The sequence below is a fragment of the Lingula anatina genome, chromosome 1, assembly GCF_051362555.1.
Source record: "Lingula anatina isolate TDL-2025a chromosome 1, LinAna3.0, whole genome shotgun sequence".
Lineage (NCBI taxonomy): Eukaryota > Metazoa > Brachiopoda > Lingulata > Lingulida > Lingulidae > Lingula > Lingula anatina.
Window position 1 is genome coordinate 69,090,399 of NC_141767.1, and position 21,783 is coordinate 69,112,181.

General features: G+C 36.0%; 2 protein-coding genes across 4 annotated transcripts; one reads left to right on the top strand and one right to left on the bottom strand.

The window, feature by feature from the left end:
• Nucleotides 1-1,086: 1,086 nt before the first annotated feature.
• Nucleotides 1,087-15,429, top strand: LOC106161252 (myelin expression factor 2-like). Of its 3 annotated transcripts, none has more exons than XR_001238799.2 (16): nt 1,087-1,260; nt 3,000-3,181; nt 3,427-3,493; nt 3,652-3,745; nt 3,952-4,179; nt 4,504-4,657; nt 4,992-5,087; nt 5,296-5,370; nt 5,715-5,768; nt 7,636-8,228; nt 8,415-8,466; nt 9,006-9,104; nt 9,238-9,300; nt 11,964-12,036; nt 14,848-14,958; nt 15,257-15,429. XR_001238799.2 is itself a non-coding variant. In XM_013538156.2 (13 exons), exons 1-13 carry the CDS (start codon nt 1,151-1,153, stop codon nt 9,294-9,296), a joined length of 1,863 nt encoding a protein of 620 aa, XP_013393610.1. In that variant the 5' UTR covers nt 1,087-1,150; the 3' UTR covers nt 9,297-9,720. The 3 variants fall into 3 exon arrangements, 1 of the variants encoding a protein (XP_013393610.1); XR_001238801.2 differs by having other exon boundaries at nt 14,851-14,958; XM_013538156.2 differs by lacking the exons at nt 11,964-12,036; nt 14,848-14,958; nt 15,257-15,429 and having other exon boundaries at nt 9,238-9,720.
• A 162-nt stretch (nt 15,430-15,591) lies between these two features.
• LOC106166434 (junction-mediating and -regulatory protein-like) lies at nt 15,592-21,783 on the bottom strand. Its single transcript, XM_013544993.2, has 10 exons — nt 21,707-21,783; nt 20,085-20,996; nt 19,616-19,697; nt 19,345-19,435; nt 18,670-18,835; nt 18,288-18,451; nt 18,075-18,161; nt 17,732-17,827; nt 16,952-17,498; nt 15,592-16,642 (listed from the first exon to the last, which is right to left on the bottom strand). Exons 2-10 carry the CDS (start codon nt 20,926-20,928, stop codon nt 16,410-16,412), a joined length of 2,310 nt encoding a protein of 769 aa, XP_013400447.2. The 5' UTR covers nt 20,929-20,996; nt 21,707-21,783; the 3' UTR covers nt 15,592-16,409.

Below are 21,783 nucleotides of genomic sequence, written 5' to 3' on the forward strand. Positions count from 1 at the left end.
ATTCAAGTATAGTTCTTTCACGATAGATAAGAGTGATTTACCCTGGTTTTTTCCACACAAAATGGGGTTTTATTGTCATCATTTTATTCACAGGTCGACTCATGACGCAAATACATGTTACATCTTTATAAAAATGACTTGCTACACATGCTCAAATTTAACATTTTCCTCTAACTGAAAATGCAAGGAATACAGGTAAGCCAAGAGGGATCTTACTACCGTTGAACTAAAGAGCAACGGTTTTGGAACTTGATAGAAAGATGATCGATGGAAAACTTCAAAATGGTCCAAGACGCCAGAAATTTGTTACATGATTTATTTACTTTTCCATAGCAGTATCCAACAGACGGTCCCCCGGGTAAATGGAGTTCTTTCTTTTGTGTCAAGCCTAAGCCAGCTTTGTGATTGATTGAGCTGTAAATGATGCAAGTATACCATTGAAGTATGTTAAGTGCGTTAGTTGACAATGGTAAAGAAAAAAAAGTAAAATTCAAGATAGCGCACGAACGTTTAAAATGTCGTTGGAAGGCTATGAATGTTATCCTTGGTAGGGCCTACTGGAAAAGATTTTTTTAAAACGGGACGAAAATCCTAGAAGAGGAAAAGGAAAAAAAATGTTGAGATGACACTATTCATTTAAGAGATGTACCAGTTGAGCAGTGGGCTACATCCCAATTTCGTTAAAAAATTATCTTATTCTGTTTCCCCGCTTTAAATCGTATTTTCCTCATACACGTCTTTGATTCAGTGTTTTATGCCATTCGTTTCTATTTTCTGACTATTTAAATAGGAAATATAGTCGTCGGGTTATTTCGAGTTATTTTTTCGTTTTAAAAGCCTGGATTGGGAAAAATGATAGCTTTGCAGGATATGTAGACCAAGAAAATCTAGGCAGTTTTAAACAGGTAGTGCCCTCTGACGTTAAAAGCCTCCCTTACCGTCAGATAGAACTGAAATGCAATTTAGATCAGCTAAGATAACGATTTATTTCTAGTCTGTTCAATTCATTCGTGTACTGATACATACACTTTATGACCTTGTACATTGCAATGTATAATGTGTGACACTAACGTTTATTGTTACATTGGGATAAGTGGCAGCTTATCTTGGGTGAAGCGCCATCTAAAGGTGGGACACAGTGTTGATCAAAATGGCGGATCTGTCTGGCACGGACGATACAAGTTTGGATTTAAATACAACCCAAGAGTCACAAGATGAACAACCCAGTCAAAATGGAGACCAACCCAAAGAAAGGAAAAGGTAATACACCTGCTGTAGTTATATTTAAGGCAGTTAAAGCTGACTTGATAACAATAAAAAGCAACTGGATTTTTGAAAAACCACGTGGGGCCGGTCGACATTTAGTGTTGATCTTTTGTTTCATTCTGTTAGGGTTTCCCATTCTGAAATCGTGTGAGGGGAAAGTCTTGTTTCTCTTTTAAGTGCAGGTGAACTTTGGTTGGTGTCTGAACTGATTTAAGTAGTTTCATTTGCTCGAAATAACTACTTTTATGACTATTTTCGATTTTTGCTTTGTGTAGTTACACAGAAGGCGTTGACACAAAAAACTGATATCGAAACTACTGTTATCATTTGATTTAGTGGACCACTATATAAATGTTAACTGTGGTTATTCCATTTACTGGACCACTATGTGTATATATAAAAGTAAACTTAAGCTGGTCAAAGATTAAAAATTTTGTGAAAAAGTTGAGGCCAAGATTTCACCTCAAATATTAAAAAAAAACTTTCTATTGGGTTTCCCATTTGGAAATTGTGTGAAAAGAAATTCTTGTTCCTTCTTCTGGCATCAAGTAGAATACAGTAAAGCTGATGATTGTAGGAGTATGTTGGAAACAAGTGGGAGCTGCTAATCTGATTGCATTCAGCACAAGTCCCAGTGGAGTTTGAACTACCTAGTATCACGCTCGGCTGTCACCTTGATTGGATAGTAAACGATTGTCGTAAAATCGCTAAATGATATTAAAACCGGGTGCATAAACTTGAAAACCACCTACAACAACCTTGGACTGCCACATTAATCCAATACAATGCAAACATAAACTATAACAAGTGGTTAAAGCCTTTAAACCGAATGTCGTAAAGTCCCCATATACCTCCATAGAGACAATAAAATAGAATAAGCTTCTGAAACAAGAAAAATCCAGTTCCAACATAATAATCGAAATAAAATACTGCCGGGCATCGGAGCGGCCTAAAACTTGGCACGCTTACCGCTAATACTGCAGGCTACATCATCCCGTCGCTCGTTTGTAAATTCCGTGCATGGCATACGCACAATCAAACCGTAAAAAACAAATTCTCGGGGTGTCGTTGGCCAGGTCCACTCTAACCTACCATTACGAAAAAGAAGCCATGCCATTGGACAATGCGACCTCTGCGGTTACGTCATTTCCTGAATTGGATTGTTGAGTGGACCTGGCCAACGACACCCCGAGAATTTTTTTTTTACGGTTTGATTGTGCGTATGCCACGCACGGAATTTACAAACGAGCGACGGGATGATGTAGCCTGCAGTATTAGCGGTAAGCGTGCCAAGTTTTAGGCCGCTCCGATGCCCGGCAGTATTTTATTTCGATTATTATGTTGGAACTGGATTTTTCTTGTTTCAGAAGCTTATTCTATTTTATTGTCTCTATGGAGGTATATGGGGACTTTACGACATTCGGTTTAAAGGCTTTAACCACTTGTTATAGTTTATGTTTGCATTGTATTGGATTAATGTGGCAGTCCAAGGTTGTTGTAGGTGGTTTTCAAGTTTATGCACCCGGTTTTAATATCATTTAGCGATTTTACGACAATCGTTTACTATCCAATCAAGGTGACAGCCGAGCGTGCCTAGTATGATACTTTCATCGTGAACCAGCCTTCGACTATACTCTCTAGTAAGCATAAGAATAAACTGAATTCCTTCAGTGATTAAGGCTGGTCATATGAGCTTATTCCTTAAGATACTATTTAAATTGCTTAAATTACAGATCAAGATCTCCTGTAGACCGTGATAAGAAAAGAGAAAGATCAAGCTCAGGTACACGTGAGCCAAAGTCGCGGCGAAGGAGTAGAGCTGGTGCAGGTGGAAAGGAAGACAAGAGAGTTCTTATCACAAACATTCCATTTGAACTGACTTGGCAGAAGTTGAAAGATCTTATTCGGGAGAAGTGTAAGTTCTGTCTTTGTTGCTCAAAAATTCAGCACAAGCAACTATTCCACAAAAGCAATTTATTTCTGAAGATCTATAGGTTTGAGTTACTGTGAAAAGTCTTAGATATCTGATTTTCATTAAAATTATGCTATTATTTAAGTCAATCACTTAACTAATGCATATGTCAAGAAGTGCACATCAGATTAATTTTTTTCTTTCATTTTTATTATTATTATTATTTTTTTTTTTTTGAAAATTTGTAGTGGGAGATAGTGCTGTGAAAAGAGTAGAGATTTTCTCAGATGAAAATGGGAAGTCCAAGGGAGCTGGGTAAGTAATACTCCTGTCATTTTCACCATTGTAATCTTAAACTTTTTTTACAATTTCATGTGTACAAATTATTGTGTACATAAATCATCAATTTTTAACTTTTGAATAATTAAATTTCATAGATTATTTATTTTAGATAATTTTAACCATTATGTTAGGCTGGCAGATATGCGTGACTATGACATGGCCACGAAAGCTATTGAGGTATTGAACAAGCATGTTGTTAGTGGGAGGAAAATCATTGTCCGAGAGGTCAGTAACTTCTCACTTACACAAAAAGTTAACAGATAAAGACAATTTAATCAGGCAATATATGGAGTGTTACAAGGACTTTTTTGTTTGTTCAGTATTATTTCTAGGTGCAAAAGATATGTACTGTAATTTTTATCAATAAGCCAGTTCTTGTAATTTGGATGATGTTATTTTCTGTCTTAAATTGAAAAATGATGTTGTTTTAGCTTACTGAGAAAGACATCCGTCGCTACATGCCCTCTCAGATGGGAGTTGGGAACATGGGCGGTGGAGGAATGGGAGGAGGAGGAGGAGGAGGAATACTGGGAGGAGGAATGGGAATGGGTGGGGGTATGGGAGGAGACATGATGGGAGCGGGAAATGCTGTTAACCCCCAGTTGTTGCAGTCCCTTGGGATCGAAGGTCCTGTTACCAACTCAGTATTTGTTGCCAATGTAAGTATGTGAAAATAGAGTCAAGCAGATTGTATCTGTATGTTTTTATTTTTAAAAAGTTGTAAAATTCTTTTACATTGGGTGCAAAAGTATTCATTAAAAATAGTGATGTGATAATGAAAATTTGTTGAATCACATGTAAAACTGTTGGAATAATATGTCAACTTTTGTATCAGTTTGTTAATTATAGGAAAAAGATTAATTACATTTGAGTGTGCAATCAGGAAAAGTCTTAATACTATAATGAAAAACTACTAAAAAAAGAATACAATTTACATGGAAATTTGTTGAAATAATAATAAAATAAAAATTTTTGTTTTGTAGCTTGACTTCAGGGTGACATGGAAGAAACTAAAAGAGATATTTCAGATGGCTGGCAATGTGGTCAGGGCAGAGATCAAGGAGGATAAGGACGGGAAAAGCCGCGGCATGGGAACAGTGCAGTTTGAACTACCTTTTGAAGCAGTGCAGGCTATTTGTATCCTTTTCAATGTAGACTATGAAAAAATAAGTTATTTACATTGCAACAATGTGGAAGAGGGCTGTTCTTAATTTTGATAGAATTACAGTTCACATTTGAAATGGAAGTAATAATGCCTCAGCCTTATCAGGAAGCCATCTTCTGATGAGCTGTCACTGAAGTCAAACTCCAGCATGAGATTTAATGATAACTCCATATTAATTTAAATTGATGATCTGGAATAATCCTACATTCACATCACTTACATTTTGCTACTTAGTGAGTTTTTTATTCCCAAAAATTTTTGACTTTTCATGTAAGCCAATGTTGTGATTCCTTAACTTTCACTTAGCTATGTTTAATGGTCAAACTCTTTATGACCGAGCTATGACAGTTAGAATGGATAAATTGAATGATTCCATTCCTCCACAACAGCCAAGGCTGCCAAGTAAGTGTACCTGGATGCTCAGGATGCCCCTATATACCAGGTTACTTTTATAAGAGATTGTTTGCTGTTAGCACTGTACTACTTAAGAAGATAGAGGACTGTTGATTCACAATTTAGTAAAAATTAAGGATTGGACAGAAATAATGATACTTTCCAGTCTTGTTATGTCTTGAGGTATGTCAGTAAGAGAAGTATTTTGTTTTACCAGGTGGTTTGAAGGGCATTGGTATGGGTCTAGGCATGGGAGGAGCTCCAATACATGGACAAGGGGGACAGATGGGAAGTAAGTAAAGATTATCTCAATTATTATATTTTACTATATTTTATTTTAAGAGTTTTGATATGTTTTTTTTTTCTTTTTAATTTTCTTGGCCAGTTATTTCTAGTGAAATCAAAACAAAGTGATTATGTCCTTAGCGTGTGTCCCATCAGACCTTTCTGAGCTTTTGTTTTAAACTTTTCTTGTCTCCCAATTTTCTTTTTGCTTTTAGTTCAATTTTTCTACACTGATGTGGAGAATAGGCCTCGAACTGCAGCTTTTGTGTGATTGAGCAATGCAGAATTAACTCGTAATTTTTCATATGATTACAACTATTTGGTGTAAATATTTTTGAAACTTTTTTTCAGACATGGGTATGGGAGGAATGGGATCTGGAATGGGAAGTGGAATGGGCAACATGGGTAAGTGATCAATTTAAGACAGTTTTAGTTCTACTTGTTCTTTGTTTACTGTTGAAAACTGAATTTTTATGTACAGACACAGATGTGTCTGTACATATTGCCATCGCCTGCGTCTGTCGTCGCCGATGCCGATGGCGATGGCGATGCCGATGCCGATGCCGATGCCGATGCCGTGCACTTTCCTTGTAAACACGATAAGTGGAGGGCAGTTTTACTTTTTGTCATTATATTTACAGAGCTGGTGAATATTCATAAAACGCAGGTCAAGTTCGAAAATCAGCATGATCGGGCCATTATTGTAGAAGTTATGCTGTTTTTTCACTTTTCAGCATATTTTTCACATTTCCTCAGATTCAATTCTTAGGCATGTTAACAGTCTCATTATTAAACTAATAAGATACGTAAAAGTTTTTGTTTGACATTTCCTGCATCTTTACAACATTGTTAGTTGATTTTGTAAAAATGATGGTAAACTTGTTATCGTGTATTGTGTAATGAAGTTTCAAAAATGGAAATAAACTCATATCATTGCAGTTTGTCAGATTCAATCATTCACTATGTTCAGAATCTCAGAATGGAAGAAATTGGACATTTAACACTGCTTTATTGATATTTTTCCCATCTCATCAATTTTCTTAGTTGATCATATAAAAATGGCAGTAAACTGTTAATTTTGTTTTATGTTAAAAATTGTTAAAAATGGGAAAAAAAAACATTTCAGAACAGTGCTGTCTTATTTACATTTTGGCATATTCAAGTTGTGACTTTGAAGTTCCATGGGCCTGAAGACCTTTGCTAGTCACATTTTCTGAATATCCATGATACTAATATTTTATTATTAAAAATTGATGGTCATTATGCTGTTAAACATTATGTAATATTGCATCAAAATTTGAAAAAAACCTACTTTGGGCACTGCTCCCATGATGACCATTTAAGAAAAACCATGTCACTTACTGTTCTCAAACAGTACAGTAAATATGTACAGATGTGTCAAAAATGTGTCTGTACATATTGCCATCACCTGCGTCTGTCTTCGCCGTCAGCACCTTCACCGCCGTCACCAGCGCCTTGCACTTTCATTGTAAACATGATAAGTGGAAGGCAGTTTTACTTTTGGGCTTTATATTTACAGAGCTGATGAATATTAATAAAACGCAGGTCAAGTTCGAAAATTAGCATGATCGGGCCATTATTGTAGAAGTTATGCTTTTTTTTCACTTTTCAGCATATTTCACATATTGGCATTTTCAAGGTGTGACTTTGAAGTTCTACATGCTTGAAGACCCATGCTAGTCACATTTTCTGAAAATCCATGATACGTATATTTTATTATTAAAAATTGACGGTCATTATGCTGTTAACCAATATGTAATATTGCATCAGAATAGAAGAAAACAATTATGGGTGCTGCTGCCATGATGACCATTATTGGAAAACCATGTTATTTATGATTGCCAAATGTTCAAAAAAAGAAACACAGGACTAAAATGCAGCCTGGGTTGGAAAAGTAGTCTAATTGGCTTCTTTTTCTTTAAGTTATACATTTTCAAAGTGTGAACTTGAACTCCCATGGGCCTGAAGCCTTATGCTTGTTACATGTTTTACTTACATTGGTATTACCTGTTGAGCATAATTAAAATTTGATGTTGAATTTGCAGTTTAACATAATGTACTTTTGCATCAGAATTGACAGTAGCCTATTTTATGCATAGTTATTTCCTGCTTTTTGTCTGTACATTTGACAGCTTTGCTGCCTTGTTTGTGTTTCCCCCTTGAACCCAGCTTGAAATTTATATTTATATCAGCTCCACAGCTGTTTCACAAAAAAATTTACAATAATTGTTATTACTTTCTTTTGATCCAGGTGGCATGGGCAATATGGGCATGGGAGGCGGCATGGGCAACATGGGTGGAGGAAACATGGGCATGGGCTCTGGGATGGGCAATATGGGAGGAATGGGGGGTGGTATGAGTAACATGGGAGGAGGAGGAGGCATGGGCAACATGGGAGGTGGCATGGGGAGCGGCATGGGCATGTCTGGAGGTATGGGGGGTATGGGGATGAGCAACATGGGCATGGGCAGTGGGATGGGGGGTAACATGAACAACATGGGGATGGGAGGTGATATAGGTGGAATGGGCAACATGGGCAGTGGCATGGGTGGTCTGTCAGACATGATTGGAATGGGTGGTGGGTCCAGTGGGTTAGGAGACAGCATGGGCTCTGTGATGTCAGGCATGGGTGGATCCGGCAGTTACATGGGCAGCAGTGGGCTTGGGGACAGTGGACGTTATGGCAGCAGAGATGGTGGGCGGCGTGACCGAAGCCGTGACAGAGACCGTGGGGACAGAAGAGGCGACAGAGGCCGGGATTATGGCCGAGATCGAGATGGGAGAGGAGATGGAGGGAGCAGGGTGAGAGCTGGACAGGAAGGATGCTCAGTTATTGTCAGAAATGTGAGTATTCTGACTTACATAAATTAATTAACCAATCTCTTTTTAGTTCAGATCTTGAATTTGTAATTACTGGTGCACAAACAAATTTCTCAAAGTTAATGAGTGTAATTTTAATGAGTTTAAATTATAAATGGTTGATGTATCTTAAGGATTGGTTTAATTGCTTGTTTGTTTCTTTTTTATAAGCTGCCTTTTAGCGTTGACTGGCAACAGTTGAAAGAACGATTCAGAGATGTTGGTAAGTATTGGTAGTTTAACATATATGTAAATTAATTTAAAGGGATAATAACTTCATATGGGGTCTATATTTCACAATAAAAACATTGTGAATAAATCATAGAAATATAATATATTCTGTTTTACGACAAAAACAGGAGTTATAGCTATTATTCTGATATCTGAACTAGTCTTCAGACCACGTGACCTCCATTGATGGCTATACTCTGTTATAATCTCTTAAGAGATTTTAACAAAAAACCAAACTTTTTAGAAAAAAAAAACCAGGGACTTACTTTGAATGTAAAAATGGATTCATTAACCATTGGTAAGCATGGGAAAACTATTGTTTACTCCAGGAAAATTCATTTTTTGGCCAAAACAAAGAGTTATTATCCCTTTAAATGAAATTTGAAAAGTAAACTATGATTTAAGCAGTTCATTTTTTTTTTGTCCCATATTGATAGCCAGTATTGCATGCGTTACAAAGGTGTCATGATAATTAGCTAGAAAGTGGAAAATGTTATAGATTATGATAACTTATTTCTTCATGTGTTATAGGTGATGTCAAGTTTGCAGAGATCAAGATGGACAACGGCAAGTCCAAGGGCTGGGGTACAGTCCGCTTCAACTCGCCCACAGACGCTTCGAGGGCAGTCAGTATCCTTACAGTAAACATAGATCTCTCACATTTGATGCTGTTATTATTTAGACTTTTAGTTCCGTCACAGGGTTTGTTTTATTGAAGAATAACATAACAGTGTGATAGAAGTTTTCCTTGATAATTGCCCAGATTTGATGGATGGAGCCCTTGTTGAAGGACGTGAAATCTCGGTCCAAGTCTATGTTTAAGATGGTAGTGTATATAAAAGAGACTGAACTGATAATTGGCTTTGCTTTGTCGGATCCCGACTTCACTTGATCCACTGGTTGTTGTTAGAATAGTTTTATTTTGTTCAGGTCCCTCTTGGTCCAGTGGTTTTGAGGAAGCCATCTTTGGAGACTATTTGGTTTTATTTTAAAGACAGAACCTAGAGTGGTCTAGATGTCAAATATCCAGTCGTCATGTTGAACTTAGAAGTTATGAAAGGACAGACATTTGAAATATACACCAGATCTTTTGGAAGCTGGTTCCTCTGTATCGGAGGAATTAGATAGTGTATTCAAGATGCTGTAATTTCCTGGCACAAACTGGTGATTTTAATTATTTTACGTTGTACAGAAATGTGTGTCACATATATAGAGAATAAAGCTTTACATTATATATAAGTTCTTATCAAGTTGTTGGCAGTTGTAGTGAGTAGTGCCTTGTATTGGACCAGTTTGCAAAGTCCATTTTCATGTTTCTGATCTTTCACCATCTTGTTTTGGGTTGTGTGTGTTTGACAAAGCTTTGCGTAATTTACATTGGCTTCATTTTTAAAGCCCAATCCAAGATAATGACTTTTCTCTTCCTGAAATGTTTAGCGCCATTCAGTTTGAGTGGGGGCTAGAACTACAGTTGTTTGATGAAATGGCAACCTTGGTCATTTGTATGTTTTGGAAGGTAACGGGAGTTTTGTTTTTTTTTTCCATTGCATTGACAAGTCTGTCATCAAGGATGGGTTAAAAAAGGTTCATTACTGCCCCACTTGCACCAATGTATGCCCACATGAAAAGTGGTTGTTATCACTGAAGAGTTAACTTGAAATCTTAACTTGGACAATATAAAATGATCATCAAAATGAAGAAGCTTGACCAGTTGTACAAGCAAGAAAATGTCGACAGCATCAACATTGGTTATTTCCAAAGGTCTGTCGACTTATTTTGATGTTATTTGACACCCTTTGGTTTTGCTGAGAATTCTCTGCTCACACAGTGGGGTGGTGAAAGAAGACTGCAGCTTCAGTCTCTAGGCTTTATAAACTCTTTGGTGTTTGAAGTTAACCAGAACAGGATACGTGAATGAAAATGTTCCAAAGTGTTCCAAGTTGTGATAGTTTTCTATATTACCAGTGTTTTGCTACACTTTAAAAAAGACAGTTCCTGTACCTCTGTCATAGTTTTCAGTATTTTCAGTGTAACAGTTCTTTTTTTTCATTATTTAGATGTCTTTGACTATTGAAATGATTTTGTATCCTAATTAATATGCTTTCTTGCTGTTACATCTTTGTGCATTGTTTTGACCCTGAGTGTTCATAATGTTTTTACTGTTTGTTAGCACAGTTTAAATAACAATTAAGTTTCATTTTAATATGGACACTCACTTCAGTGAATACATGGCAGCTCAACTGCTTTTTGCTAAAGGAATAAGCCCATTACTTTGTCTTTGATTATTTTCTTATCAGGCTTATGTTTGTAATTTTGACAGTTAAAAGAACAAAGTAGGTGCTTGTAGGAGACCAGATTGTTCTTACTGTTGATAATTTACTTTATATATCAGAGAAGATGGATTGCTTTTTGACAAGAGAGTGGTATACTGTTTTTGTAATCTAAGGAAGTTTCGTAATTTCACTTGTACTATTAATTTTCAGATGTGAATGGCATGAAGTGCTGAAATTTGCTCAATGGTTGTAGCATAGCGCACATGGAGCAGTTTTTATGATTATGTTGAAACATTGTTGGGGATAAGCTCTATTAACATTTGTATATAGTTTTCACACTAGTTGTCAGGAATTATCATCACCCGGAAATTTATTTTTATCACTGAATTTGTAATCTGACTGATTGAGTGTATTGTTTAATTTTGTGACTTTTTATCAGAGTATGTTGCAAGCACAGAGTGGAAGAAATTGTGCCTTTGAAAATGGGGCCCCCAGCAGTGTTAATTGAATGAAAAGATTTTCATCAGTAGATCGGAAAGCTGTCACCTGGTTCAAGAACATTGTATGTCTTGCTGTGTGCTGGTCCAGATTCCTTTTAGGCTCCTCATGGCATAGATACAGGTCTTCCATATTAATCAGCATATGCTGAGTGGTGAGGTGCATGCTACCATTGGCGATTTAAATATTTTAAGATTCCTGTCCTGTATTAGACAACAGTGTGTCCAGTTTCAAGGAGGGTCAGTGGATGGAGAGTCCAGTGTGGTCATGTCCAGCTCTGGTTTGTATGTCCACTACCTTGGTCATCTGTCTCTGTGTTAAAGTGTTGTAAATCGCCTCCTAGTTGCAGTTCATGGTAAGGAAGTGGGTAAATATGGCAAGTTTGGTTTTTTTATTTACACATATTGCTAGGCTGAAATATATTGTTGGCAAGCTTTTCTCAATGTTTATCCAGATTTGGGCTATTGACATTTCTGTTACAATATTTTGATTTTGAGGTTTCATGGAAAAACCCATTCCTGCAGTTCAGTTCATTGTGGTTTCTTGAATTTGTCCGGATGCGTAACGTTTCATATTGTCCGATTGTATTTGGCCTCTTGTACAATTTATAAAAAAATTAATTAATATCAGATGTAAAGTATTTTTAAAAAGAAACTTCAAATAATCAAGAACGTGGCATAGATTGAAGTGGCTGAAAATATGTTTTCTATTTTGCCAGGAAAGCAAGTAAGGATGATAACAGCTGATAAACCATTGGTTTAAAATTCACATACTCTGCAGTGCCGAAATTGGTAAGTTTAAAAAAAAAATTCTGTAAATATTTCAGATGAGCAATCAAGGTGCCTGCAAAAAGACTACTTAAAAGCCATCTCTACTGCAGTAGGAACTTGTTTCTGAACCGAGTTGCTTCATGGTAGCTGTTGCTTATCATTTAGAAGTTGTACTTTATGTACTTCAGTTTATTGCAGGGCATCCAGTTTTGGTAAAACATGAACATTGGGTAGGGACTTTGCATGAGGCAGTTTTAACATTAGCAGATCTCTCAAACTTCACATCATTCTGCTCAAATATTAACTAAAAGGGTGAACTTTGCTATGAAATATAATTGTACCACCAGCGTTAGCGCTGGCGGTACACATGGTTTCGGTCCCGTCCGGATCGTTCCGCCGGCTCCGCCGGACGGCTACCGTTACCGCTTCTCCTCCTAGACGGTAAGGGCCCCCGTACCCATCTCATGGATTTAGGTCACCTATAATCTCAACTCGTTCCACGTAAAATTTGGGCTTTGTCGGTATTGGGGTCTGGGTGTGGCACTCATTGCAATGCACCCTTGTCTAAAAATGGCAAAATTAAATGCTAATTATCTACCCTACGGAAGGAGTTATGGGAAAAATTTCTATAGACGGCTTTCCAAAAGTCATATGTGTAGATTTCAAATATACCCTTGGATTTGACCTTTGACCTCTACTTCAAGGTCAAATGGGCCAAAATTTTCAAAAAAATGAAATTTTTTACGAAAAAATTTTTTTTTTCCCTGTTATTCAGACACCACACAGACTTAACCAATAATATTATTGGGAAGTGTTACCCTTCAGGTCATCTTTCATCTCCATGAATTTGGGGTCAATCGGTGCATTTTCACGGGAGTAGCGGCCATAAGATACCGAAACTGAAAACTGTCTCTAATTCGGGAACCGTTAATGCTAGAGACCCATTCTTTTTTGCATTTTGTAGAGCATGTAAAGCCCAACACTGGAGGTGGTCTCGGTTTTTTTGTATTCCATACGGTTTTCGAGTTACGCTGTATCAAAAAGTACATATTGGTGGTAAAAGCAAAATGTGCAGTACGGTAATGGATAATAAATTTTGAACTCTGGAAAAATAAAATATAAGGCTTGGCAAAGCAGACAACTTGTGTTCAAAAATGACATTATTTCATCAAATTTGAACTTCTGAAACTTCAGAGCACCTCCTATTTCAAGAATTTTGACCAAAATGACATTTTCTTTATTTTAATTAATTTTTTCTGTACGAAATTTAAGCCACATTATGGTGACTCCAAAATTATAACATCTAGTCCCTTATATCTCAAAAACTGGCAGAGATAGGTCCATAGTTACTATTGAAGTTGAATAGGAAGTCATATACTGGCAATCTTACTATGACCTTGAAATTGACCTTTGACCTACTTTTCACCATGAACTGAACTTTGCAAATTTTTCTTCCCTTTTATCTCCAAAACTGGCAGAGATAGGTCCATAGTTACTATTGAACTTGAATAGGAAGTCATATACTGGCAATCTAAATGTGACCTTAAAATTGACCTTTGACCTACTTTACACCATGAACTGAATTTTGCAAATTTTGCTTTCCTTTTATCTCCAAATCTGGCAGAGATAGGTCCGTAGTTACTATTGAACTTGAATAGGAAGTCATATACTGGCATTCTATATGTGACATTAAAATTGACCTTTGACCTACTTTTCACCATGAACTGAATTTTGCAAATTTTGCTTTCCTTTTATCTCCAAAACTGGCTGAGATAGGTCCGTAGTTACTATTGAACTTGAATAGGAAGTCATATACTGGCAATCTAAATGTGACCTTAAAATTGACCTTTGACCTACTTTTCGCCATAAACTGAACTTTGCAAAATTTGCTTCCCTTTTATCTCCAAAACTGGCAGAGATAGGTCCGTAGTTACTATTGAACTTGAATAGGAAGTCATATACTGGCAATCTAAATGTGACCTTAAAATTGACCTTTGACCTGCTTTACACCATGAACTGAATTTTGCAAATTTTGCTTCCCTTTTATCTCCAAAACTGGCTGAGATAGGTCCATAGTTACTATTGAACTTGAAAAGGAAGTCATATACTGGCAATCTAAATGTGACCTTAAAATTGACCTTTGACCTACTTTACACCATGAACTGAATTTTGCAAATTTTGCTTCCCTTTTATCTCCAAAACTGGCTGAGATAGGTCCGTAGTTACTATTGAACTTGAATAGGAAGTCATATACTGGCATTATAAATGTGACATTAAAATTGACCTTTGTCCTACTTTTCACCATAAACTGAAGTTTGCAAATTTTGCTTCCCTTTTATCTCCAAAACTGGCAGAGATAGGTCCATAGTTACTATTGAACTTGAATAGAAAGTCATATACTGGCAATCTAAATGTGACCTTGAAATTGACCTTTGACCTACTTTTTATCATGAACTGAACTCTGCTAATTTCTTTCTCTTTTAACTTCAAACTTGACAGAGATAGGTCCATAGTTACTCTTGAACTTGAATAGGAAGTCATATACTGGCAATTTACTGTGACCTTGAAATTGACCCTTGACCTACCTTACGAAGAACTTAAATTTGATTGTACCATATATATTTTTTGCAATAGTTAAAAAATTCTTGTTGATTGCATTTTTACAGCTTGTCAAGCACAAAACTGGTGGCTGTGTCCCTTATTTTGTGTATGTGGGGGTCTATACAAATGCGTTTGCTCCAGCTGGTGGTACAATATTTGGAGGCGGTATCGCCTCTCTGATCCTCTAGTTATTTATTTAAGTTTTATGTTTAAACAAATTTTTATTTTCAGCAGTTTCCAGACCAAGAAATGGAGATGAAATAACATGACTGTTGTAAAAGAGACGTGAAAGGTTTCAAAATTAGATTCTCTTCCTGGTTGGCAACATAAGATCCTGACATGGTGTGTCTTACATTCATGCAAATCACTTGTGAATAAATGTTAATGAGCCTTGTAAGTCATATAGAAGTCAAATACAATAATCTTCAGCATGTTAAAAGTGGCATCCACTCATGCTTCTACCCATTATATAGTAGGCATCCACTTTTGTTTCTGCTACATGAAGTATTAAATTTAGTAGTAGTTTTTTTAAAAGTAGTACTTTGTTAGTCATATGCATTTTTACTACTAGAAATATTGTGTTGGTGGCATTATTTGGAGTCTCACTTTATGTTGTATTTTTTTTTTTTTTTTTTTGCAGCGGGGTACTGGTATGACGATGTGATAGAAGATGAGGTCCTCCAGCTCCTGTTTATTCCACTGTGCCCAGGAATGGACTGAAACGAGATGCTAAAGTGCGAAATTGGGATGAAAAAAAAAAATCAAATTTCATCCCTCCTAGTTGATATCTGAATAAACTGTATGTGACTGGTGCACCTAACTTCATTGTGTTCCATTTCTTATGCTACAGCCAGATTCTGTTAGTTATAACAATGGTTTAGATATAAAAGTATGGCTGCATAGCAGGCACTATTGCTAGATGCTAAGGAAAGATTAGAAGAGGAATAAAACCCAAACCTCAATGGGACCAACAAATGAAAGTTAACATTATTATTGCATTGTTTTGTACACCACAATTTTGTAATGAACAAACGCATTTATGATAAAGTTTGAAGTTAAAAGGCATAATATCAATTCCATACCATGTATCCGAAATCGTATGTACAATTTAAATAAATTTATTAAATTTTAAATAGGTGTATTATACTGCTCACTCTGTATCACTCACAAGTATGATCAAATCTAACATGAGCACCTAAATATATTTCACTGGTAAGAAATAGTCTTGACACAAGAATCTGTTATTATTTGCTTAGCACATACGCAATTAACAAAAATGTATTGCTTCTTAAAAGTAATTTGCTTCTCAAAAAGACTGGACATGTTAAGGCATGATTTACCAGCCCAGTCCTTTCTCAGGGGATCTTAATCACATCAATAGGAGCTCCAAAAATTCCTCTTCACACTAAGGAATGACAAACCTATCTCACTGTGTCATGAATTTGTGTACCTGCAATCCTCAAAAACATTTTTTAAAAGGTCAGCAAAGAAAACAACCTGGTGCATGAGCACAAAAATGGCAACATCTCAAATTCTTAAATATAAAAGGGGTTGGTTACCTTAAAAATTTAATGTATAAATATGGCCCCATTCAGAATAGTGGACTAACTAGTCCAAAGGTCAAATATGGCAACCCACTTCAAAGCTCTCTGTCTAATCCGCTAATAAACACTGGGAAGTATTGAAGTGGGTCGTCTGTACCTGACCCTCGGACTAATTAATCACCTATTCTGAAGAGCCCCTATAATTTTAGATGATATTTCAATTATTTCAACAGCAATACATCTTAATAATTAGTCAGAGTCTTGGAAACTCCCCACATCAGAACCATCATCATCTTCATCTGATGAAGGTGAGCTGAAGTGTTCAATTGTCTTTAATGCGCTAGCCAACAAATCCACGTGAGAGTCACTTGGCGACTGTATCTTTTCTGGCTCCTCTGCTTTGTCTTTTTTTGTATGTCTTAGCTTGACTCCTACCTTTATCAGATTCATCAATTCATCATGGGGGGTAGTGGAGTGTGACGCTAGAATTGCAAAGAATTTTTTTTTCAAAGACTATACTTAATCTGATGGTATCTGTTTGTTAATGAGCAGCAATTCTGTTAATAATACAGAAATGAAATTAATGATAATTCTTTTTGTTTTTTGAACATATGTTTTGTCTGGCTTTGATAACAAGAAGAAAAAACGTGGAAAAAATCCAATTTTCTCAAAATTGGGGTAAGTCATGCTTGTAAATTAAAAAAAAAAATTTTTACCTCTTCTTTATATCATTTGTTTCTAATGTCAATATTGCACTGTCTAATTACAAAGTTTTTCTACTGTTTACAAACCTGGTTTGGCAATGGGACGGTCTGCAGCCTTCTTGAGTCTTTTTAGCTGCGACGAGATGATCTGCTCGTCAATTCTGTGTTCTCCACCTGTGCTGGGGGACGTGTTCTTTTCAGCTGACTTGAGTGTCACATTGGCTAACTCAGCCAAGAGGTCTGAGGGAGAGGGTTTGGCAGTAGAGGGAGATGGCCCAGGGGCAGAAGGCTGACCTGGGGGTGGTGGTGGTGGTGGGGCTGAGGGTGGTGGTGGTGGTGGTGGAGGAGGAGGTGCCATAGGCGGGGGAGGAGGTGGAGGAGGAGGAACAGGTGAAGTAAGAGAAGGAGAATTCTCCTGAACTGAACTAGTTTTCAATTGTGGACTGACTCTTGCTGGTATCCTTTCTTTCTTTTGTGACTCTTTTCCTGCATGTGCCACAGGTCTTTTCCCTGTTTTCTGACTGCTGCTTCTAGACCTGGGAGGAGTGGCTTCTACATTTGATGACTGTGAACCTTTTCTCCTTGTTGGAGGCTGGTACCTTGGGGGCTTGATTGTGTCAGGTGTCGGGTACTTCTAAAATAGAGTAAAACACACTTACATGGAATGAAATTAACTACTAATTATAGAGTAAAATAATTTATACTGAAATGTTTGACACTTACTATAATTACCTAGATTCCAGTGATGCTTTCGAAAGATAATGTTCCCGTTTTCTTTTGCATTCATGATAATTTAAAAGGTTTATTTTATCTTATAATGATGAAATTTGAAAGCAAATGCACACAACTACAAAAGCTTTTCTTTACCATCTTGTAACTTTTAAGTCTTTGGATTGCCTTTTTCCTCTCTTCGTCAATAAATTGTTGCTTCTTTTCTTCTTCCTCTTTTTTCTGATCTCTTTTCTAAGATTTATTTCAAATATATATATATAAAATATATGTACACAAGTAATATATTATCTATGGTTAGATAAATACAGGTCATATAATTACTGAATGCTATGTAGTTTGAGAACTATCAATGTGACACTGCTTGTTTTAAACCAATAATAAGAATTTTAATGCATTAATATTTCAATAATAAATATGCAGCATATTACTCAAATATAATAATAATAATTCAAATAGAAAATATATTAATATTACTTACCATTTGCACTGCATGATGCTGCTTGAATTTTGCATCAGCAGCTATTTTTTTCTGTTCCTTGTTAACTCTCGTCCTGTCCATACTTTTCTAAAAGAAAATGTAGCAAAATGTGCAATTATTTCAATTGCAATTTTTGAACTACTTGATAATTTTTATGTACAATGTAACTAAAAATCCATGATACTGAAGGACAAGAATAAGAATATTACTTACCAATTTGTTTCTAATTTGAGCTCTCTTTTTGAAAATATGGCTCAGTTTTTCTCTCAAACTCGCCAGATGTGGGTCTTCATTTCTTTTTGGTTCCACTTCTTCATCTGAACTGATCTCTTCTATGTCTTCAACAGCATCAAAGAAAGTCACCTCTTCCTCAGCATCTAGACCAACCAAAAATAAAAAAAGAACCATAATGTCAATTCTAATTTAGCAAAAGATGTTTAATATATTAGAAAGTTTAATATATTAGAAAAGTAACACACACATTTCACTCTTTCACACCAATTTAGTTAGGTGCTATTGAAACACACATGTGTAGCTGGATAGCACATCTTCGCTCTGAAGACTTACTCTGGCAATTATGCTGGAAAACCAGTACCTGTTAGTTCTTTTTTACGCATATCCATTCTTATTCTGTAAAGTGCTTCTTCCTTCTCCAAAATGGACATTTCAGCCTTGTATAAGTTTTTCTGGCATTCAAATGCTTCTCTTTCTAGCCTCTGGATGTCTTGTTTTGCCGTGGGCCCCTCCTCTAAGCTGGCTATCTAATAACAGAAGAATTTGAAAGATGAACAATTATCCTCATGCATAGCAGCTGTACGCCTATCTCTATTTTAAAGGGATAAGGACTCTTCGTTTTGGCCAAAAAATGAATTTTCCTGAAGTAAACAACAATTTTTTCTTACTTACCAATGGTTAATGAATCATTTTTACATTCAAAGTTAGTCCCTAGTTTTTTTTTCTTAAAAGTTTGGTTTTTTGTTAAAACCTCTCAAGAGATTATAACCGAGTATAGCCATCAATGGAGGTCACATGATCTAAAGACAAGCTCAGATATCAGAATAATAGATATAACTGCCGTTTTTGTGGTAAAACAGAATATATTATATTTCTATGAGTTGTTCACAATGTTTTTATTGTGAAATATAGATATCATAAGCAGAGTTATTATCCCTTTAACTTTCTACATAAATTTTTAAAGGAATCGTGGCTGTTTGAAAACTTTCACTTTCCTTATGCGTATCCTCTAAAAGCATACAGCACCATATCTTGCCTGTTCTTTAACTTTGTCCTTTTCTTGTTCTACTCTCTTTTTCTTCATCCTAAGCAACTGCAGCTCCTCTTGGGCCAGATCTTCAGTAATCCTGCACAAATACAAGACTAACATTTGTCACCTTTGTGTCACGTAAATTTTAGTACTAATTTCCTAATTATCTCTAAGTTTTAACATACATAACATAGATTTCTTAGTAAATAAATCATAAAATACTCATAAAATCACACAGCATATCAATCATAAACAATGAGGTAAGAAAAACAAAAACCTGTTTAATCGTGGTAATGCCATGTCTTCAAACCCAGACTTTCCAAACCTTTTCTGGTCTTCTATCATCCTCTCTTGCATCTCTGAAATTGACCAAACTAGCTGTTAAAGACAATGTTAACCACTGTCTTGTATAATTGTATAATGTAACTGTACACATTTTAATGCTCAATAAATTATTATAATTATTACTATTATTATTATTATTATTATTATTATTATTATTATTATTATTATTATTATTATTATAATAATGCTCTGTGTTTATATTCCAAGGATATGTAACATCCCTTTGATTCAGAAATGAAATCGTACACACAACCATTCTCTTTACTTACAGAGAGGTAGTATGTACATGACATATTTTAAGGTTGGACCATCTTTGAGAGTAGAACTTGAAAATGTAGAGGAGAGGTTGGTTATTTATCAAAAGAAAATATTGCTTCTCCAAAACTATTACTTCTGCTTACCATGAAAACACTTGACAGTGGTTTTATAGTACTTTTCATACAGGTCTTGAATATTATCCAGGGCACTAGAATACTGTTCCTGCCATTCTGTGAACACCTTCCTGCATTCTGCTTTTATTCTCTCTCCTAAATCAGGATTGTGCAGTTTAATTCTAGCAGCATTTAAATGTGAATAGCCCATCTCCCTCAAGTCTAAAAAAGGCTGCAGTTGCAGATTATAGAGCTTTGCCAACACTGCAAACACTTTGTCCATTGCTTCGTCTTCTAATTTGTATGCCTGTACCATGTCAAGCAAGTTTATTGAATCTTTTCTACTAGCAATAACAGTTTGTAGCTCCTCTCTGGCATTTTCTAGTTTCTCTTCAAGTTTTTGTCTCCTGAGGTCTCCAATGCTCTCAAAATATTTTTCCACGCTGTGTTCTTCAAACAAGGAGTTTACCAAAAAGTCCACAGGGCAGATTTCAACTGCCATTGAAAAGTAATTTTCCAGGTCTTGTATAAGTGCCTCCTCCAGTTCAACAGGAGGATAGATGTAGGCCCACAGACCTCTGGGTTCGTAGGGAAGCTCAGGAAAGTATTTGGACAACTCGGGATAGACACTTGACAGTTCTTCATGGGCACCTTGCAATTCTGTACAAGAAAACAGTCCAGACCAGGCCCCATTAGTTGCTGTGTCACTGACCACACGACTGTGAGATCTGCATGTCACTGCAAGCTTTCCTGAAGCATCATTCCACGCCACATGGAAGTTCAACTTTGTCTTTGCCTCTTTTTTAGGAAATGGATTTTCTTTGATGGCTACCCAGTCTGATTCATCCAGACTTTCAAATGTGTCTGACTCCATTTTGCAAAGTTGAAATCCACTACTCACAGGTTTTCTTCAGAAGATGGTTTTTCCTTATGCTGAGCACCCTGGAAAAGAAATTGGGAGGTAGGAAATACAAGTCATATAACGTGATTTGGTGCTTTTCTGTGCCATTACTTAGTTTTTAGATAGATACTGGATAAGGATTTTAATTGAAAAGTATTGTTCCAAACTTCCAACTAATAATTTTTCAATGTTAGACTATGTTACAATATTTGTTGACACCAGAGTCCAGCCAGCTGAGCATCAGTAATACCTTTAAATTAATCTTCAAAATTTTATTTCTTTTTATACATTAAAATGTAAACAGGTAATCAAAGTAAATGAAGGGGCACATAACTAAAGGAATGACAAGAAAAACAGAAACAAAACATAAGAAAATTATAAAATTTACAAATGAATCACTGAGCATTACATCACGTGCAAACTTGCCTCAGTTTTTGGAACCACAAATATCCTTCTCATTTTCTATAATTAGTGTAACTAAACATACCTAAAGCTTGAAAAGGGTCTAGAGTTTAGTTTAAAGACACATTTATATATTGTGTGCTGAGAAATGATTAGATTACATCAAGAGGTTAAAACTCCTTAACGATATCTTATCTGCAGGTCGCCGGGGTTTTTCCACCCTTCCCAAGTTTAAACTACAATTTTGGGGACCTTTCTTCACCCAGAATTATCTTTAATATATAAAAACTATAAACTTACATTAACCACTAGATTAAATAAGATTTTTTTTAAAAATCGCAATAAGTACCTTGTAAAACAAGTGAACATCGGACACCGTGCACTTGTCCGTTTTTGTTATTGTCTGACGTCATTGTCATGATGACG

Coding starts and splice junctions, on each gene's coding strand:
- LOC106161252 (XM_013538156.2), top strand. CDS start 1,151: ATGGCGGATCTGTCTGGCACGGACGATACAAGTTTGGATTTAAATACA. Junction 4,180..4,503: donor ACTCAGTATTTGTTGCCAAT/GTAAGTATGTGA, acceptor TTTGTTTTGTAG/CTTGACTTCAGGGTGACATG. Junction 5,088..5,295: donor ACAACAGCCAAGGCTGCCAA/GTAAGTGTACCT, acceptor TTGTTTTACCAG/GTGGTTTGAAGGGCATTGGT.
- LOC106166434 (XM_013544993.2), bottom strand. CDS start 20,928: ATGGAGTCAGACACATTTGAAAGTCTGGATGAATCAGACTGGGTAGCC. Junction 19,698..20,084: donor CACTGTCAAGTGTTTTCATG/GTAAGCAGAAGT, acceptor GGTCAATTTCAG/AGATGCAAGAGAGGATGATA. Junction 19,436..19,615: donor GCATTACCACGATTAAACAG/GTTTTTGTTTTT, acceptor GTATTTGTGCAG/GATTACTGAAGATCTGGCCC.